The sequence below is a fragment of the Bombina bombina genome, chromosome 2 (genome assembly GCF_027579735.1).
Source record: "Bombina bombina isolate aBomBom1 chromosome 2, aBomBom1.pri, whole genome shotgun sequence".
Classification (NCBI taxonomy): Eukaryota; Metazoa; Chordata; class Amphibia; order Anura; family Bombinatoridae; genus Bombina; species Bombina bombina.
This window is the reverse complement of record NC_069500.1, coordinates 933,142,366-933,163,147: the sequence shown is the minus strand read 5'-3', so window position 1 is coordinate 933,163,147 and position 20,782 is coordinate 933,142,366. Positions and strand designations below refer to the sequence as shown.

Here is a 20,782-nt window from a genome sequence, read left to right as displayed (position 1 = left end):
ACTTGTGGCAATCTATTACCAAACATAAATCACTTAAAAGGGACATAATACCCAAATGTTGAAGCATTTGAAAGTGATGCAGCATATCTGTAAAAAGCTGACTAGAAATTATCACCTGAACATCTCTATGAAAAAAAAAGAAGATATTTTACCTCAAAATCGCACCCCATCGTAAAGTGACTTTAAGCAGCTAATCAGGATGGTAGTCCCAGGTCTTGCAAGATAGTGTGCATCTGGCATGTGCAGGCACAGCCATGTTCTTTCCTATTCACTTTAAAGAAGTTTACTATGTAATCTCACAATATTTTAGTGAAATCTCATGAGATCACAGCAAAGCAAAGCACTGTGGATGCTGATTGACTATTGTTTTTTTCCCAACTTGCAGATTGACAGCAGCTGAAGTATACTATGACTGTTAACACTTACTCTGGAGAGTAAAATATTTTTTGAGGCAAAGGCATGTATTTATCAAGCCGTCAACCACAAATACGCTGGAATTCCGCAGCGTATTTGTGGAGAGCCTGATTTGCCTTAGTTATCAAACCCTACAGACCGGCAAAAGTAGAATTTAGTGACGTAACAAACGATCCGCCGGACTCAGTCCGACACAGATCGATGCTTACGTCACTACAGATGTTCTGAACGCAAGTTCGGCACTATCTGACCACTTTTTCTAGTTATCAAATAACTAGCAGGTACGCTCGGCACTTTTCCGGCCCAGCGTACCTGGAGGCGGCGGATGTCATAGGAATCAATGGGAGTCAGAAAGCAGCGAGAGTTCATGTTCGCTGCTGCCCGATATCCCATTGATTCCTATGGTAATGTCTACACCTAACACCCTAACATGTACCCCGAGTCTAAACACCCCTAATCTGCCCCCCTACATTGCCGCCATCTACATTATACTTATTAACACCTAAACCGCCACTCCTGGACCCCGCCGCAACTAAATAAAGTGTTTAACCCCTAAACCGCCGCTCCCGGAGCCCACCGTCACCTACATTATATTTATTAACCCCTAATCTGCCCCCCCCACACCGCCGCCACTATATTAAATGTATTAACCCCTAAACCTAAGTCTAACACTAACCCTAACACCCACTAACTGAAATATAATTTAAATAAATCGAAATAAATTATTCCTATTTAAAACTAAATACTTACCTATAAAATACTTACCTATAAAATAAACCATAAGATAGCTACAATATAACTAATAGTTACATTGTAGCTATCTTAGGGTTTATTTTTATTTTACAGGCAAGTTTGTATTTATTTTAACTAGCTACAATAGTTATTAAATAGATATTAACTATTTAATAACTACCTAGTTAAAATAAATACAAAAGTACCTGTAAAATAAAACCTAACCTAAGTTATAATTACACCTAACACTACACTATAATTAAATTAATTACCTACATTAACTACAATTAAATAAAATTAAATAAAATTATCTAAAGTACAAAAAAAACAAACACTAAATTACAGAAAATAATAAAATAATTACAAGATTTTTAAACTAATTACACCTAATCTAATCCCACTAACAAAATAAAAAAGCCCCCCAAAATAAAAAAAAGCCCGACCCTACGCTAAATTACAAATAGCCCTTAAAAGGGCCATTTGCAGGGCATTGCCCCAAAGTAATCAGCTCTTTTTTATGAAAAAAAAGTACAATAACCCCCCCCAACATTAGAACCCACCACCCACACACCCAACCCTACTCTAAAACCCACCCAATCCCCCCTTAATAAAACCTAACACTAACCCCTTGAAGATCACCCTACCTTGAGATGTCTTCACCCAACCGGGCCGAAGTCCTCAACGAAGCCGGGCAAAGTGGTCCTCCAGACATGCAGAAGTCTTCATCCAAGCTGGGGCGAAGTGGTCCTCCAGACGGGCAGAAGTCTTCATCCAGGCGGCATCTTCTATCTTCATCCATTCGGCGCGGAGCGGGTCCATCTTCAAGACATCCGACGCGGAGCATCCTTCCTGGCCGCGACTAACCTACGAATGAACGTTCCTTTAAATGACGTCATCCAAGATGGCGTCCCTTCAATTCTGATTGGCTGATAGAATTCTATCAGCCAATCGGAATTAAGGTAGCAAAAATCCTTTTGGTTGATGCAATCAGCCAATAGGATTGAAGTTCAATCCTATTGGCTGTTCCAATCATCCAATAGAATGCGAGCTCAATCCTAAATTATATTTAAGTTAGTGGGTGTTAGGGTTAGTGTTAGACTTAGGTTTAGGGGTTAATACATTTAATATAGTGGCGGCAGTGTAGGGGGCAGATAAGGGGTTAATAAATATAATGTAGGTGGCGGCGGTGTAGGAGGGGCAGATTAAGGGTTAATAAATATAATGTAGGTGGTGGTGGGCTCCGGGAGCGGCGGTTTAGGGGTTAAACACTTTATTTAGTTGCGGCAGGGTCCGGGAGTGGCAGGATAGGGGTTAATAGCTTTATTTAGGTGGCAGCGGTAAAGGGGGTGGAAGATTAGGGGTTAATATGTATAATGTAGATGGCGGTGGGCTCAGGGAGCGGCGGTTTAGGGGTTAATACATTTATTAGCGTTGCGGTGGGCTCTGGGAGCGGCGGTTTAGGGGTTAATAACTTTATTTAGGTGCGCCGGGCTCCGGGAGTGGTGGTTTAGGGGTAAAACAGTATAGTATAGTGTGGGTGCTTAGTGACAGTATACCAAGAAAGCTGAAAAAAAGCCGAAGAGCAGCGAGATCGATGACTGTTAGTTAAGAACAGTCCGCTGCTCATTGCACCGTACTTGGTGCGCGGCTTTTTGACAGCTTTTTTGGTAACTTTGGAGAACGTATTCAGGTCCGCGGCGGCGATGTTAGGCGATCTTAGGCGAGCGTATTGGTGCTGTCGAATGCAAGAAAGTCGACGGCTTGATAAGTAGATGCCAAAATGTCTTCCTTTTTTTCCATAGAGATGTTTAGGTCATATTTTCTTGTCAGATTTTTACAGTTATGCGGCATCACTCTCAAGTGATTTAGCATATGGGTATTATGACGCTTTAAAGATAACATGCCATTAATATATGATTTATATGTATACTAATATATGGTGAGCAATCTGTTGCTAGGGATAAATTGTGTTTAATTGCTGAAGTCCCTTTAAGCCCAGAGTTAATCATATATGAAACCCCCTATTTTTGTTATTTCATGATTCAGATAGAGTGTACAATTTTGAAAAACGTCTCCAATTTACTTTTATCATCAATTTTACCTTATTCTCAGTATCTCCTTTGTTTAAAAGCATATAGACGTATGCTCAGGAGCAGGGTCGGCTCCAAGGGGGGGCATTGGGGGGCAATGCCCACCTAAATGGAATGCTGTGCCGCATGAGTGAAAATGTTGTAAATCTGGCCAGCCACCTGCTTGTAGTGTGCACACAGAGTTAATCTGCGCCTGGCTGTAATTTAGAAGATATGTGGGCGTGGAGCTTGCTTGCGCTAAGCCTATCTGTGCACAGGGTAGAGTCTGAGAGGAAATATGGGAGCTGGATGCCTGGCGCTGCGTGACACTGACCGAGACTCTGTGTGAAAATGACTCTGAGCCACGTGAATGACGCCCAGGCCAGACCGGTACTGTCTGCAGTGAAGAGGTAGGAGGGCGGGTTATGAGGGTCAGGGTGGGACTCTGGAGGCCTGGGGCAGTCATGGTGGAGAGGCCATAAGAAGCACCCAGACCAGACCGGTGTTCTATTGAACTGAAGTGGTAGGAGGGCGGGTTCTAAGGGTGGCGGTAGTCAGAGTACAGAGGCCATAAAAAGTGGTAGCCATCTGGCCCGGGGCTGTGCACATGATATGACGGTGTGACAGGGACCAACAGCGGCAGTGCAGCACTGTGACAGACAGTAATTATAATAGTGGTAACTGAAGTCAAGTGGCATTGGCCATTAACCCCCTCAGGCAGCTGAAGTGTTGACTTGAGACAGAGCAGAGGAGGACGGTGAGTGCACTGGCTCAGCTGGCAGCCACATTAACCTCAAACAATTTAATTAAACAACAGTCACTTACACAGACTCAGTCACGACCCAAATATATTTAAATATATTGGCCTTTTTTATTAGAATTGGCTGTTATATACATAGGGGCTGGCAAACTTTTTGCCCTGGGCCTGGGGCCCAGTTAGGTGTACTTAGACTTCTGTTTTTTTTATCTCTTTGCAGGGGTTAAAGTAAACACATAATTATATGGAAGCATTTGTGAGAGAAAATACATTCATTCATTCAGTCCTAGAGGTGTCAGTGTATGTGTGTATCCTCAGTCCTAGAGGTGTCAGTGTATGTGTGTATCCTCAGTCCTAGAGGTGTCAGTGTATGTGTGTATCCTCAGTCCTAGAGGTGTCAGTGTATGTGTATCCTCAGTCCTAGAGGTGTCAGTGTATGTGTGTGTCCTCAGTCCTAGAGGTGTCAGTGTATGTGTGTATCCTCAGTCCTAAAGGTGTTCAGTGTATGTGTGTATCCTCAGTCCTAGAGGTGTCAGTGTATGTGTGTATCCTCAGTCCTAGAGGTGTCAGTGTATGTGTGTATCCTCAGTCCTAGAGGTGTCAGTGTATGTGTGTATCCTCAGTCCTAGAGGTGTCAGTGTATGTGTATCCTCAGTCCTAGAGGTGTCAGTGTATGTGTGTGTCCTCAGTCCTAGAGGTGTCAGTGTATGTGTGTATCCTCAGTCCTAGAGTTGTCAGTGTATGTGTATCCTCAGTCCTAGAGGTGTCAGTGTATGTGTGTATCCTCAGTCCTAGAGGTTTCAGTGTATGTGTGTATCCTCAGTCCTAGAGGTGTCAGTGTATGTGTGTATCCTCAGTCCTAGAGGTGTCAGTGTATGTGTGTATCCTCAGTCCTAGAGGTGTCAGTGTATGTGTGTATCCTCAGTCCTAGAGTTGTCAGTGTATGTGTATCCTCAGTCCTAGAGGTGTCAGTGTATGTGTGTAGCCTCAGTCCTAGAGGTGTCAGTGTATTTGTGTATCCTCAGTCCTAGAGGTTTCAGTGTGTGTATCCTCAGTCCTAGAGGTGTCAGTGTATGTGTGTATCCTCAGTCCTAGAGGTGTCAGTGTATGTGTGTATCCTCAGTCCTAGAGGTGTCAGTGTATGTGTGTATCCTCAGTCCTAGAGGTGTCAGTGTATGTGTATCCTCAGTCCTAGAGGTGTCAGTGTATGTGTGTATCCTCAGTCCTAGAGTTGTCAGTGTATGTGTGTATCCTCAGTCCTAGAGGTGTCAGTGTATGTGTGTATCCTCAGTCCTAGAGGTGTCAGTGTATGTGTGTATTCTCAGTCCTAGAGGTGTCAGTGTATGTGTGTATCCTCAGTCCTAGAGGTGTCAGTGTATGTGTGTATCCTCAGTCCTAGAGGTGTCAGTGTATGTGTGTATCCTCAGTCCTAGAGGTTTCAGTGTGTGTATCCTCAGTCCAAGAGTTGTCAGTTTATGTGTGTATCCTCAGTCCTAGAGGTGTCAGTGTATGTGTGTATCCTCAGTCCTAGAGGTGTCAGTGTATGTGTATCCTCAGTCCTAGAGGTGTCAGTTAATGTGTGTATCCTCAGTCCTAGAGGTGTCAGTGTATGTGTGTATCCTCAGTCCTAGAGGTGTCAGTGTATGTGTGTATCCTCAGTCCTAGAGGTTTCAGTGTGTGTATCCTCAGTCCTAGAGGTGTCAGTGTATGTGTGTATCCTCAGTCCTAGGGGTGTCAGTGTATGTGTGTATCCTCAGTCCTAAAGGTGTTCAGTGTATGTGTGTATCCTCAGTCCTAGAGGTGTCAGTGTATGTGTGTATCCTCAGTCCTAGAGGTGTCAGTGTATGTGTGTATCCTCAGTCTTAGAGGTGTCAGTGTATGTGTATCCTCAGTCCAAGAGGTGTCAGTGTATGTGTGTATCCTCAGTCCTAGAGGTGTCAGTGTATGTTTGTATCCTCAGTCCTAGAGGTGTCAGTGTATGTGCGTGTCTTCAGTCCTAGAGGTGTCAGTGTATGTGTGTATCCTCAGTCCTAGAGTTGTCAGTGTATGTGTGTATCCTCAGTCCTAGATGTGTCAGTGTATGTGTGTATCCTCAGTCCTAGAGGTGTCAGTGTATGTGTGTATCCTCAGTCCTAGAGGTGTCAGTGTATGTGTGTATCCTCAGTCCTAGAGTTGTCAGTGTATGTGTGTATCCTCAGTCCTAGAGGTGTCAGTGTATGTGTGCATCCTCAGTCCTAGAGGTGTCAGTGTATGTGTGTTTCCTCAGTCCTAGAGGTGTCAGTATATGTGTGTATCCTCAGTCCTAGAGGTGTCAGTGTATGTGTGTATCCTCAGTCCTAGAGGTGTCAGTGTATGTGTGTATCCTCAGTCCTAGAGGTGTCAGTGTATGTGTGTATCCTCAGTCCTAGAGGTGTCAGTGTATGTGTGTATCCTCAGTCCTAGAGGTGTCAGTGTATGTGTGTATCCTCAGTCCTAGAGTTGTCAGTGTATGTGTCTATCCTCAGTCCTAGAGGTGTAAGTGTATGTGTGTATCCTCAGTCCTAGAGGTGTCAGTGTATGTGTGTATCCTCAGTCCTAGAGGTGTCAGTGTATGTGTGTATCCTCAGTCCTAGAGGTGTCAGTATATGTGTGTATCCTCAGTCCTAGAGGTGTCAGTGTATGTGTGTATCCTCAGTCCTAGAGGTGTCAGTGTATGTGTGTATCCTCAGTCCTAGAGTTGTCAGTGTATGTGTGTATCCTCAGTCCTAGAGGTGTCAGTGTATGTGTGTATCCTCAGTCCTATAGGTGTCAGTGTATGTGTGTTTCCTCAGTCCTAGAGGTGTCAGTATATGTGTGTATCCTCAGTCCTAGAGGTGTCAGTGTATGTGTGTATCCTCAGTCCTAGAGGTGTCAGTGTATGTGTGTATCCTCAGTCCTAGAGGTGTCAGTGTATGTGTGTATCCTCAGTCCTAGAGGTGTCAGTGTATGTGTGTATCCTCAGTCCTAGAGGTGTCAGTGTATGTGTGTATCCTAAGTCCTAGAGTTGTCAGTGTATGTGTCTATCCTCAGTCCTAGAGGTGTCAGTGTATGTGTGTATCCTCAGTCCTAGAGGTGTCAGTGTATGTGTGTATCCTCAGTCCTAGAGGTTTCAGTGTGTGTATCCTCAGTCCTAGAGGTGTCAGTGTATGTGTGTATCCTCAGTCCTAGGGGTGTCAGTGTATGTGTGTATCCTCAGTCCTAAAGGTGTTCAGTGTATGTGTGTATCCTCAGTCCTAGAGGTGTCAGTGTATGTGTGTATCCTCAGTCCTAGAGGTGTCAGTGTATGTGTGTATCCTCAGTCTTAGAGGTGTCAGTGTATGTGTATCCTCAGTCCAAGAGGTGTCAGTGTATGTGTGTATCCTCAGTCCTAGAGGTGTCAGTGTATGTTTGTATCCTCAGTCCTAGAGGTGTCAGTGTATGTGCGTGTCTTCAGTCCTAGAGGTGTCAGTGTATGTGTGTATCCTCAGTCCTAGAGTTGTCAGTGTATGTGTGTATCCTCAGTCCTAGATGTGTCAGTGTATGTGTGTATCCTCAGTCCTAGAGGTGTCAGTGTATGTGTGTATCCTCAGTCCTAGAGGTGTCAGTGTATGTGTGTATCCTCAGTCCTAGAGTTGTCAGTGTATGTGTGTATCCTCAGTCCTAGAGGTGTCAGTGTATGTGTGCATCCTCAGTCCTAGAGGTGTCAGTGTATGTGTGTTTCCTCAGTCCTAGAGGTGTCAGTATATGTGTGTATCCTCAGTCCTAGAGGTGTCAGTGTATGTGTGTATCCTCAGTCCTAGAGGTGTCAGTGTATGTGTGTATCCTCAGTCCTAGAGGTGTCAGTGTATGTGTGTATCCTCAGTCCTAGAGGTGTCAGTGTATGTGTGTATCCTCAGTCCTAGAGGTGTCAGTGTATGTGTGTATCCTCAGTCCTAGAGGTGTCAGTGTATGTGTGTATCCTCAGTCCTAGAGGTGTCAGTGTATGTGTGTATCCTCAGTCCTAGAGGTGTCAGTGTATGTGTGTATCCTCAGTCCTAGAGGTGTCAGTGTATGTGTGTATCCTAAGTCCTAGAGTTGTCAGTGTATGTGTCTATCCTCAGTCCTAGAGGTGTCAGTGTATGTGTGTATCCTCAGTCCTAGAGGTGTCAGTGTATGTGTGTATCCTCAGTCCTAGAGGTGTCAGTGTATGTGTGTATCCTCAGTCCTAGAGTTGTCAGTGTATGTGTGTATCCTCAGTCCTAGAGGTGTCAGTGTATGTGTGTATCCTCAGTCCTAGAGGTGTCAGTGTATGTGTGTATCCTCAGTCCTAGAGGTTTCAGTGTGTGTATCCTCAGTCCTAGAGGTGTCAGTGTATGTGTGTATCCTCAGCCCTAGGGGTGTCAGTGTATGTGTGTATCCTCAGTCCTAAAGGTGTTCAGTGTATGTGTGTATCTTCAGTCCTAGAGGTGTCAGTGTATGTGTGTATCCTCAGTCCTAGAGGTGTCAGTGTATGTGTGTATCCTCAGTCCTAGAGGTGTCAGTGTATGTGTGTATCCTCAGTCCTAGAGGTGTCAGTGTATGTGTGTATCCTCAGTCCTAGAGGTGTCAGTGTATGTGTGTATCCTCAGTCCTAGAGGTGTCAGTGTATGTGTGTATCCTCAGTCCTAGAGTTGTCAGTGTATGTGTGTATCCTCAGTCCTAGAGGTGTCAGTGTATGTGTTTATCCTCAGTCCTAGAGGTTTCAGTTACTGTGTGTATCCTCAGTCCTAGAGGTGTCAGTGTATGAGTGTATCCTCAGTCCTAGAGGTGTCAGTATATGTGTGTATCCTCAGTCCTAGAGGTGTCAGTGTATGTGTGTATCCTAAGTCCTAGAGTTGTCAGTGTATGTGTCTATCCTCAGTCCTAGAGGTGTCAGTGTATGTGTGTATCCTCAGTCCTAGAGGTGTCAGTGTATGTGTGTATCCTCAGTCCTAGAGGTGTCAGTGTATGTGTGTATCCTCAGTCCTAGAGTTGTCAGTGTATGTGTGTATCCTCAGTCCTAGAGGTGTCAGTGTATGTGTGTATCCTCAGTCCTAGAGGTGTCAGTGTATGTGTGTATCCTCAGTCCTAGAGGTTTCAGTGTGTGTATCCTCAGTCCTAGAGGTGTCAGTGTATGTGTGTATCCTCAGCCCTAGGGGTGTCAGTGTATGTGTGTATCCTCAGTCCTAAAGGTGTTCAGTGTATGTGTGTATCTTCAGTCCTAGAGGTGTCAGTGTATGTGTGTATCCTCAGTCCTAGAGGTGTCAGTGTATGTGTGTATCCTCAGTCCTAGAGGTGTCAGTGTATGTGTGTATCCTCAGTCCTAGAGGTGTCAGTGTATGTGTGTATCCTCAGTCCTAGAGGTGTCAGTGTATGTGTGTATCCTCAGTCCTAGAGGTGTCAGTGTATGTGTGTATCCTCAGTCCTAGAGTTGTCAGTGTATGTGTGTATCCTCAGTCCTAGAGGTGTCAGTGTATGTGTTTATCCTCAGTCCTAGAGGTTTCAGTTACTGTGTGTATCCTCAGTCCTAGAGGTGTCAGTATATGTGTGTATCCTCAGTCCTAGAGGTGTCAGTGTATGTGTGTATCCTCAGTCCTAGAGGTGTCAGTGTATGTGTGTATCCTCAGTCCTAGAGGTGTCAGTGTATGTGTGTATCCTCAGTCCTAGAGGTGTCAGTGTATGTGTGTATCCTCAGTCCTAGAGGTGTCAGTGTATGTGTGTATCCTAAGTCCTAGAGGTGTCAGTGTATGTGTGTATCCTCAGTCCTAGAGTTGTCAGTGTATGTGTGTATCCTCAGTCCTAGAGGTGTCAGTGTATGTGTGTATCCTCAGTCCTAGAGGTGTCAGTGTATGTGTGTATTCTCAGTCCTAGAGGTGTCAGTGTATGTGTGTGTCCTCAGTCCTAGAGGTGTCAGAGTATGTGTGTATCCTCAGTCCTAGAGGTGTCAGTGTATGTGTGTATCCTCAGTCCTAGAGGTTTCAGTGTGTGTATCCTCAGTCCAAGAGTTGTCAGTGTATGTGTGTATCCTCAGTCCTAGAGGTGTCAGTGTATGTGTGTATCCTCAGTCCTAGAGGTGTCAGTGTATGTGTATCCTCAGTCCTAGAGGTGTCAGTGTATGTGTGTATCCTCAGTCCTAGAGGTGTCAGTGTATGTGTGTATCCTCAGTCCTAGAGGTTTCAGTGTGTGTATCCTCAGTCCTAGAGGTCTCAGTGTATGTGTGTATCCTCAGTCCTAGGGGTGTCAGTGTATCTGTGTATCCTCAGTCCTAAAGGTGTTCAGTGTATGTGTGTATCCTCAGTCCTAGAGGTGTCAGTGTATGTGTGTATCCTCAGTCCTAGAGGTGTCAGTGTATGTGTGTATCCTCAGTCCTAGAGGTGTCAGTGTATGTGTATCCTCAGTCCTAGAGGTGTCAGTGTATGTGTGTGTCTTCAGTCCTAGAGGTGTCAGTGTATGTGTGTATCCTCAGTCCTAGAGTTGTCAGTGTATGTGTGTATCCTCAGTCCTAGAGGTGTCAGTGTATGTGTGTATCCTCAGTCCTAGAGGTGTCAGTGTATGTGTGTATCCTCAGTCCTAGAGGTGTCAGTGTATGTGTGTATCCTCAGTCCTAGAGGTGTCAGTGTATGTGTGTATCCTCAGTCCTAGAGGTGTCAGTGCATGTGTGTTTCCTCAGTCCTAGAGGTGTCAGTATATGTGTGTATCCTCAGTCCTAGAGGTGTCAGTGTAAGTGTGTATCCTCAGTCCTAGAGGTGTCAGTGTATGTGTGTATCCTCAGTCCTAGAGGTGTCAGTGTATGTGTGTATCCTCAGTCCTAGAGGTGTCAGTGTATGTGTGTATCCTCAGTCCTAGAGTTGTCAGTGTATGTGTGTATCCTCAGTCCTAGAGGTGTCAGTGTATGTGTGTATCCTCAGTCCTAGAGGTGTCAGTGTATGTGTGTATTCTCAGTCCTAGAGGTGTCAGTGTATGTGTGTATCCTCAGTCCTAGAGGTGTCAGTGTATGTGTGTATCCCCAGTCCTAGAGGTGTCAGTGTATGTGTGTATCCTCAGTCCTAGAGGTTTCAGTGTGTGTATCCTCAGTCCAAGAGTTGTCAGTGTATGTGTGTATCCTCAGTCCTAGAGGTGTCAGTGTATGTGTGTATCCTCAGTCCTAGAGGTGTCAGTGTATGTGTATCCTCAGTCCTAGAGGTGTCAGTGTATGTGTGTATCCTCAGTCCTAGAGGTGTCAGTGTATGTGTGTATCCTCAGTCCTAGAGGTTTCAGTGTGTGTATCCTCAGTCCTAGAGGTGTCAGTGTATGTGTGTATCCTCAGTCCTAGAGGTGTCAGTGTATGTGTGTATCCTCAGTCCTAGAGGTGTCAGTGTAAGTGTGTATCCTCAGTCCTAGAGGTTTCAGTGTATGTGTGTATCCTCAGTCCTAGAGGTGTCAGTGTATGTGTGTATCCTCAGTCCTAGTGCTGTCAGTGTATGTGTGTATCCTCAGTCCTAGAGGTGTCAGTGTATGTGTGTATCCTCAGTCCTAGAGGTGTCAGTGTATGTGTGTATCCTCAGTCCTAGAGATGTCAGCATATGTGTTTATCCTCAGTCCTAGAGGTGTCAGTGTATGTGTGTATCCTCAGTCCTAAAGGTGTTCAGTGTATGTGTGTATCCTCAGTCCTAGAGGTGTCAGTGTATGTGTGTATCCTCAGTCCTAGAGGTGTCAGTGTATGTGTGTATCCTCAGTCCTAGAGGTGTCAGTGTATGTGTGTATCCTCAGTCCTAGAGGTGTCAGTATATGTGTGTATCCTCAGTCCTAGAGGTGTCAGTGTATGTGTGTATCCTCAGTCCTAGAGGTGTCAGTGTATGTGTGTATCCTCAGTCCTAGAGGTGTCAGTATATGTGTGTATCCTCAGTCCTAGAGTTGTCAGTGTATGTGTGTATCCTCAGTCCTTGAGGTGTCAGTGTATGTGTGTATCCTCAGTCCTAGAGGTGTCAGTGTATGTGTGTATCCTCAGTCCTAGAGGTGTCAGTGTATGTGTGTATCCTCAGTCCTAGAGGTGTCAGTTTTTTGTGTGTATCCTCAGTCCTAGAGGCGTCAGTGTATGTGTGTATCCTCAGTCCTAGAGGTGTCAGTGTATGTGTGTATCCTCAGTCCTAGAGGTGTCAGTGTATGTGTGTATCCTCAGTCCTAGAGGTTTCAGTGTGTGTATCCTCAGTCCTAGAGGTGTCAGTGTATAGGATTTAGACTTCATTCTTTTACCTAGTGATTTAGCACATATTCTCCAAATGTTAATAGTGGGGGATAAGCCAGCCAGAAGCTACATTTTCTTTCAGAATATGTAGGTCTGCTCTTATTTTGAGTCTCATACATGCTTTGTAAATGCGTGCCCCCTTGTGAAAAAAATCCCCCCCCCCACATTTAATTTGTTCTGGAGCTGACCCTGCTGAGGAGCATGCACTATATGGAGCACTAGATAGCAGCAATTTTGAAACAATGCTTTTAAAAAAAATAAAAAATTGTGAAAACACTGATGTCCTCTAGTGCTCAAAGTGCATAACAACCACTGCAATATAGGGCTGGATTACAAGTGGATCGCTAAATTATTGCCCTCACACAAACAGCAAATTTGCCTGTTAGCGGGAGCAGAATAATTAACCTGCCATTACAAGTGGCTGGTTATTGCTACCACAACCTCACGGTAGCAATTAGTGCTCCAAATATTAACCAGAGATTAAATCTCTAGTTAATTTTCTAAAAGTGCCCCAAAATAGAGGGCATTATAGTTTTAATTAAAAAAAGTAGCATTTTAAAATTAAAAACAACTGCACTAGGCAGTTTTGGAGGTCTAAAGTTGTTGGGAGTGGGTTGTTAGAAAAAAAAAAGGCACTAAAATGTGCCTTTACATTGCGGTCTATGGGAACTGTATGTTCCCATAGACCACAATGTAAATATATATGTATATGTGTTGTATATACACATATTAACACATAAATATATATGTATATAATCATATACATATATTTAAAAATGCTGCCCATGGCTGGATAGCAAGTAAATTGGAAAGTTTTTTTTTAAATAACATCCTGTATCTAAATTCATGTCCCTTAAACTAGAATGTAAAATGAATGCTAAATTTTAACCATGTAATGTGCAATTTATTTGTATACACAACTTGATTGTAGTGGGGGGGGGACACATAAGTGACAAAAGAGAAACTATTTAGAAGTAATGAATGTTAGCATGAACATGTTTTCCTCTTAACACAAAATAGAGCTTCTGTGTTAGAATCTCTATAACCCCCAAATATTTCTGGTTAAAGGGACACTGAACCCAAATTTTTTCTTTTGTAATTCAGAAAGAGCATGCAATTTTAAGCAACTTTCTAATTTACTCCTATTATCAATTTTTCTTCGTTCTCTTGCTATCATTATTTGAAAATGAAGGCATCTAAGCTTTTTTTTGGTTCAGAAACTCTGGATAGCACTTTTTTATTGGTGGATGAATTTATACTCCAATCAGCAAGGACAACCCAGGTTGTTCACCAAAAATGGGCCGGCATCTAAACTTACATTCTTGCATTTCAAATAAAAATACCAAGAGAATGAAGAAAATTTGATAATAGGAGTAAATTAGAAAGTTGCTTAAAATTTCATGCTCAATCTGAATCATGAAAGAAATATTTTGGGTACAGTGTCCCTTTAAGTAATTAATTTGCACAGTTATTTACAGTTAAGCTCCTTGGGTACATTTTACAAATATAGTTAAAGGGACACTGAACCCAATTTTTTTCTTTCATGATTCAGATAGAGCATGCCATTTTAAGCAACTTTTTAATTTACTGCTATTATCAAATTTTCTTCCTTCTCTTGGTATCTTTATTTGAAAGCAAGAATGTAAGTTTAGATGCCGGCCCATTTTTGGTGAACAACCTGGGTTGTTCTTGCTGATTAGTGGATTAATTTAACCGACCAATAAACAAGTGTTGTCCAGTGTTCTGTACCAAAAAATAGCTTAGATGCCTTCTTTTTCAAATAAAGATAGCAAGAGAATGAAGAAAAGTTGATAATAGGAGTAAATTAGAAAGTTGCTTAAAATTGCATGCTTTATCTGAATCACGAAAGAAAAAAAAAGTGGGTTCAGTGTCCCTTTAACTTTCCATAAATTTTACAATCATGTAGATTTATTAGGATTTTCATAACACAAAAGTCATTAGTTCTGTCATATAATGTAATTGTTTAGTAGTGCTAATAAAAAATAAATACAATTAAAATAAAATTAGTTAATAGAAACACTCTAACCTAATGCAGTTCTTATATATATGATGTTATCTGTAGGAAACAATTCATGCTGATACATACTTGAATTTTACCTTGATTATACTAAATTACTTTATTAAAATGTATATTCATATGATAATGTCCTTACTCACTTATCCTCTATATTTGTTTGTTATTTTTCATTGATTATCAAAGTGAGAAAAGTATATAGAAATCTAACAAAAACAGAAACTGCAACAATTCCAATGAAACAACATTTGCAAAACTATTGAAATTCTATAAATACTGCAACAATAAGTTTCACATCAAATATGAAAACAAATATGATACCTACGGTATTTATGAAAGTGGTTAAATGTCTAACCAATTTTTTAATGCCTTGTTGTGTTTCTGAAGAATCTTACAGGAATATCATGTTTACAGATAAAATGTCATATTTTGAATGGTTTGTTTATATATATATATATATATATATATATATATATATATATATATATATATATATATATATATATATATATATATGTCAGTGTTTAAATGTGTGTGTGTCCATTTAGGTAGATGAGGTCTTGATCTAAGCTCCATCCTGATGTGTATAGCCAATCCCACTGAATTAGTTATTTCACAGATGGACATAATATCTAACAAATATGAAAAATAATTTACACTTAAGACATTGCATATGTAAAATAGGATATCTGAATCAAAAATAAAATTATTGAAAGGACATTAACTATTAAACATTCATGATTCAAATAGAGTATGTAGTTTAAAAAAAAAATACTTTCCAATTTACTAATATAATTAAGGTGTGCACATTTCTTTTTTAATGCACATTTTTGGAGGCATTATAAATGTATAGGAGTCTGTGATTTGCTGATGACTGTCACATGTCCTAGGGGACTGGGAAATGAAAGTAAATGTGTAAAAAAAAAATCTACTGCTCAATTTAAATTAAAAAATAAGTTGTATTGTATTGTCTTTTTATTATGTGTGTATTGATTATGTAAATCTACTGTATTTCTGGAACTGAACATGGCTACATTTTGCTTTTTCATTTACAAACATAAAATATGACCTTTTCATTATTCTGTGTTTTGACTGGCTGTCCATTCCATCTCTCCCTCATAGGTTCCTGATGCTGAAAATAGAGGAGAATGGATAGGGATGGAGAATTAAATGGTACAATGCTCATAACAGTTGTTTGCATTTTTTTTAAATAAAGTTGCATTCTATTTACACAGCTGTAAAAGAGTTAAACATATTAAATGGATCTACTTTTAAAAAGGAGAAAGTAATAATTTTACATGGATTTAACATACAATGACAGCATACAAAATCTCACTATTTTGATTGGCAGACTAAAAAAACTTGCCTAAAAAGACCCAGATGTAGTATAATTAAAACACTGTGAAGTGTTTAAAAATTAAGGACCTTTTTCTGTGAAATCTCATCCTCATTTTTAAAAGGTAGGTTTAAAGGGTAAGTAGACACGCTGAGATTGTATTATAAAATGCTTACATATACACAGTGAAATAACTTTGCAAAATACTATGATTATTTATGTTTGCTTTCTGCAATTTAAACTTTGGATTTTATGGTCCTGAAACCTAACTTCAGATTCCTAACCTTGCTACATACTTTATATTTCCTCAAATAATTTGTCTCTAATGTAATAGAAAATGATTTGTTGTTTTTTGTATTATTTCTGAGCAGTGCAGTGCTGTCTTTTTACATGTAGTATGATGACATTCAGAACTACAATGATTTCTGCAGAAATATATTCAGAACCATGGACAGCAGCTGAAAAGCAACACTTTCTGTATTAGTAGTTACAATTAAAGGGATATGAAACTCAATTTTTTTCTTTCTTCCATGATTCAGATAGAGCATGCAATTTAAAAAATCTTTCTAATTTAATTCTTTTATCACATTTCATCCCTCTCTTGGTATCTTTTGTTGAAAAGCAGGGATGTATTCTTAGGAGCCTGTCCATTTCTGGAGCACTATATGGCAGCAGTTTTGCAAGAATGTTATCTATATGCAAGAGCGCTAAATGGCAGCACTAGTTCCTGCCATGTAGTTTTCCAGATGCCTATACCTAGGTATCTCTTCAACACATAATATCATGGGAATTAAAGTGAAGGTAAAGTTAACTACATATAACAATATAATAACACTTGTCACACAAATTGAATGTGAGTTTCATTCATCACTTTTTGTAATTTTAATTAGACAGAAAGTTATTAACGTTTTTACTCACAACTTTTAGATAATAAAATTCAACCCGTAAATTATGTTTACTTTTTTCCTAGGGTCACGTTTTATTTGTATCCTATTGAAATGCTGGCCGTTAGGCGGCCGTCAAACAACGTCATCCACCTCTCCTATGATATGCGCATGCGTTAGTTAGGTGCCGTTGTTCAGTGCAATATAAGCGTGCTCCTACTTTGCATCCAAAAATTGACGCCTGCGCACAAGACCTTTGCCAACTATCAGACCTTTGAAACGGAAACGCAGTGCCTTTTGGGGTTTGTAGTTCTCTTCCTGTTAGCGATCCTAGGTGAAAGCGGATGGGACCATTTAACAGCCCTGAGACAAGTGGCTGCGGATTTTTCAATGTGTTTGGTTATACGCCGGTGTTCTGGTATATCATGTAGGAGGACATTAGTGCCACCAGGGTTACCGTAGGCCAGTAAGCATATGCGCATGCGCAGTTCGTTGGATCTCGTGAACGTGCCTTGTTGTGACGTATAGAGCGGGTGGGACCGCTCTATATGTCATTGTCAGTAAACAAGGAAATGGATGTGGGGAGGAGTCAGGGACCAAACGGTAGGGAAAAATAAAACTTATTTATTATATATTTATTTAATTATTTGGGGAAAATAGTTAGCGACTGAGGTATTTATAACATGACTAACTCATTAGAGTGTACAAATATGTAAAACTTTACCTTCACTTTAAGCAAACTTGACAATAGAAGTAAACTGGACAGCTTTTTAAAATGGTATATTCTGAATCACACAAGAAAATATCCCTTTAAAGGGACATTAAACACTTTGAGATGGTAATATAAAATGATACATTGTATATAATAAAACAACTCTGCAATATACTTTCATTATTTATTTTGTCCTCTTTGCCTGTAATTCCATTCTGAAATTGTGAGCTTTTCAGTTCCTGTTAGAAATGGAAGTGCAGAACACTGTTAAATCCAGCACAACCATTGGCTGCACACTCTAGTGACCTATTTATAACTGACCCTAATTGGCCACAGCAGAGAAGGTAACACAAGTTACAGCATGGCAGCTCCCAGTGTTTTATAGACACTAAAACTTTACACTTATTTTGTCACTTTTTAACCCCTTAATGACCGAGGACGTGCAGGGTACGTCCTCAGAAAAAAGGCAGTTAACGCCTGAGGACGTACCCTGCACGTCCTCGGTGTGGAAAGCAGCTGGAAGCGATCCTGCTCGCTTCCAGCTGCTTTCCGGTTATTGCAGTGATGCCTCGGTTTCGTTGGTGGGTGGGAGCCGGTGTGGGAGGTGGGTGGCGGCCATCGATGGCCCTGGTCATGTGGAGGGGGACGGGATCGTGGGCGGGGAAGTCCGGTGGAGTGCGCGGGCGCGCGCACGTGCATGAGGGGGCGGGGGCGGGCGCATGCACGGGGAGGGAGCGGGTGGGAACTGCTACACTACAGAAAAAATGTGTCCCAAACCAAAATAAAAGTGGGACATTTAATGTAAAAAAAAAAACCCTTAGGTGTCATTTAGGTGGTGGGGGTTGGTCCGTGGGGGGGGGGGGGAGCTACACTACAGAAAAAAATAAAAAAAAAATAAACATTTGATTGTGCAAACTGGGTACTGGCAGACAGCTGCCAGTACCCAAGATGGCCCCCAATAAGGCTGAGGGGGAGGCTTAGAGAGCTGTTTTGGGGGGGGATCAGGGAGGTTGGGGGTTAAGGGGGGATCCTAAACACAGCATATGTAAATATGCTTTTTTTTTTTCTTTACAAAAAAAAAAAAAACCTTTTATTTTAGTACTGGCAGACTTTCTGCCAGTACTTAAAATGGCGGGGATAATTGTGGGGTGGGGGAGGGAAGGGAGCTGTTTGGGAGGGATCAGGGGGTGGGATGTGTCAGGTGGGAGGCTGATCTCTACACTAAAGCTAAAATTAAGCCTGCAAGCTCCCTACAAACTACCTAATTAACCCCTTCACTGCTAGCCATAATACACGTGTGATGCGCAGCAGCATTTAGCGACTTTCTAATTACCAAAAAGCAACGCCAAAGTCATATATGTCTGCTATTTCTGAACAAAGGGCATCCCAGAGAAGCATTTACAACCATTTGTGCCATAATTGCATAAGCTGTTTGTAAATAATTTCAGTGAGAAACCTAAAATTGTGAAAAAATTAACGTTTTTTTTTTTATTTGATCGCATTTGGCGGTGAAATGGTGGCATGAAATATACCAAAATGGGCCTAGATCAATACTTGGGGTTGTCTACTACACTACACTAAAGCTAAAATTAACCCTAGAAGCTCCCTACATGCTCCCTAATTAACCCCTTCACTGCTGGGCATAATACACGTATTGTGTGCAGTGGCATTTAGCAGCCTTCTAATTACCAAAAAGCAAAGCCAAAGCCATATATGTCTGCTATTTATGAACAAAGGGGATCCAAGAGAAGCATTTACAACCATTTATGCTATAATTGCATAAGTTGTTTGTAAATAATTTCAGTGAGAAACCTAAAGTTTGTGAAAAAATTTGTGAAAAAGTGAACAATTTTTTTTATTTGATCGCATTTGGCGGTGAAATGGTGGCATGAAATATACCAAAATGGGCCTAGATCAATACTTTGGGATGTCTTCGAAAAAGAAATATACACATGTCAAGGGATATTCAGGGATTCCTGAAAGAGATCAGTGTTCCAATGTAACTAGCGCTAATTTTGAAAAAAAGTGGTTTGGAAATAGCAAAGTGCTACTTGTATTTATGGCCCTATAACTTGCAAAAAAAGCAAAGAACATGTAAACATTGGGTATTTCTAAACTCAGGACAAAATTTAGAAACTATTTAGCATGGGTGTTTTTTGGTGGTTGTAGATGTGTAACAGATTTTGGGGGTCAAAGTTAGAAAAAGTGTGTTTTTTTCCATTTTTTCCACATATTTTATAATGTTTTTTATAGTAAATTATAAGATATGATGAAAATAATGATATCTTTTGAAAGTCCATTTAATGGCGAGAAAAACGGTATATAATATGTGTGGCTACAGTAAATGAGTAAGAGGAAAATTACCGCTAAACACAAACACTGCAAAAATGTAAAAATAGCCTTGGTCCCAAACGGACAGAAAATGGAAAAGTGGTGCGGTCATTAAGGGGTTAAACAACTAATGAAACTTTATAAAATACATCTACATGTTAGTCATGGACTAATCTTTTCTTTGAATGTATCATTCTATCTAGCGTGTATTTAGTGTTTAATGTCCCTTTAAGGAGAGCACATAATTGTATATATAATTTTTAGAAGTCTAAGATCCAAATGGGGGAGAGGGTTAAAATGTTTGGGCACAGTTTAAAGAGAGCTTAAAGGGTCATAAGGACTTTGGTATTGTAATATAAAATGTTTAATTGCGCATAATAAAACACATTTGCAGCATACATTTATTTTTACCTTTGCCTACTTTTTTCTGGAATGTAAGTCATTACAAGATAAAATACTTAAAAACAAGGGGTCTTTTGTTAACAAAATGGAAGTAGCAAGACTTTTTTTTTTATTCCAGTAACAAGTCTGTATTGCCTCCAAATCAGTCAAGTGGTGAAGGGAGTTTGGTTATTAAGAAAATAACTGCAGCAAACAAATTTTAGACACAGATATTATGTTAAATTATTGAAAGGCTGCAGAAAAATCCTGTAATTACAAGGTGTTTTATGTCCCTTTAAGCACAGGCAAATATTAATTTCCATAGAGATCTTAGATGACAACAAATTGCACTGTTGTCTAAAATGGAGTTAGGGACTGAATTATCAAGCTCCGAATGGAACTTGATGCCCCTGTTTCCACGTAAGCCTTCAGCCTCGCCGGAAACAGACTGCTGCTCCATAACTTGTCCGCATGCTCTGAGGCTGCGGACATCAATCCACCCGATCCTATATGATCAGGCTGATTGACACCCCCTGCTAGTGGCCGATTGGCTGTGAATCTGCAGGGGGCAGCATTGCACAAGCAGTTCACAAGAGCTGCTTGTGCAATGATAAATGCCGACAGCATATGCTATTGGCATTTATCGATGTGCAGCGGACATGATACGCTACATCGTATCTTGTCCATTCGCACTTTAATAAATCGTCCCCTTAGTGTCTTATTTGATATGTTTTACAATTATTTAAATTAAAATTGTTAGAAAATGTATCAAGTGCCAGGGTAGCTTAACCCATTGCACCAAATGGACGTAGGTACTGCATCACACAAAACTTTGCACAGCATACTGTGTTAACATAGTACCTATGTCCAGCACAGAGGTGCATGTTGCGGTCCTTGCTATCCGGTTAGACAA

At 41.0% G+C, this 20,782-nt stretch overlaps 1 protein-coding gene across 7 annotated transcripts in view; it reads right to left on the bottom strand.

Moving 5' to 3' along the window:
• Positions 1 to 20,782, bottom strand: part of MAPK10 (mitogen-activated protein kinase 10) — a 283,673-nt gene that overhangs the window by 69,226 nt on the left and 193,665 nt on the right. Inside the window, exon 9 of one of the 7 annotated variants that reach the window (XM_053700774.1) lies at positions 15,295 to 15,351. The exons of the other annotated variants lie outside the window; for them this stretch is intronic. Coding sequence (XP_053556749.1) covers positions 15,295 to 15,351 — 57 coding nt within the window. The remainder of the gene's footprint in view (positions 1 to 15,294; positions 15,352 to 20,782) is intronic. 7 annotated transcript variants of the gene reach the window in all.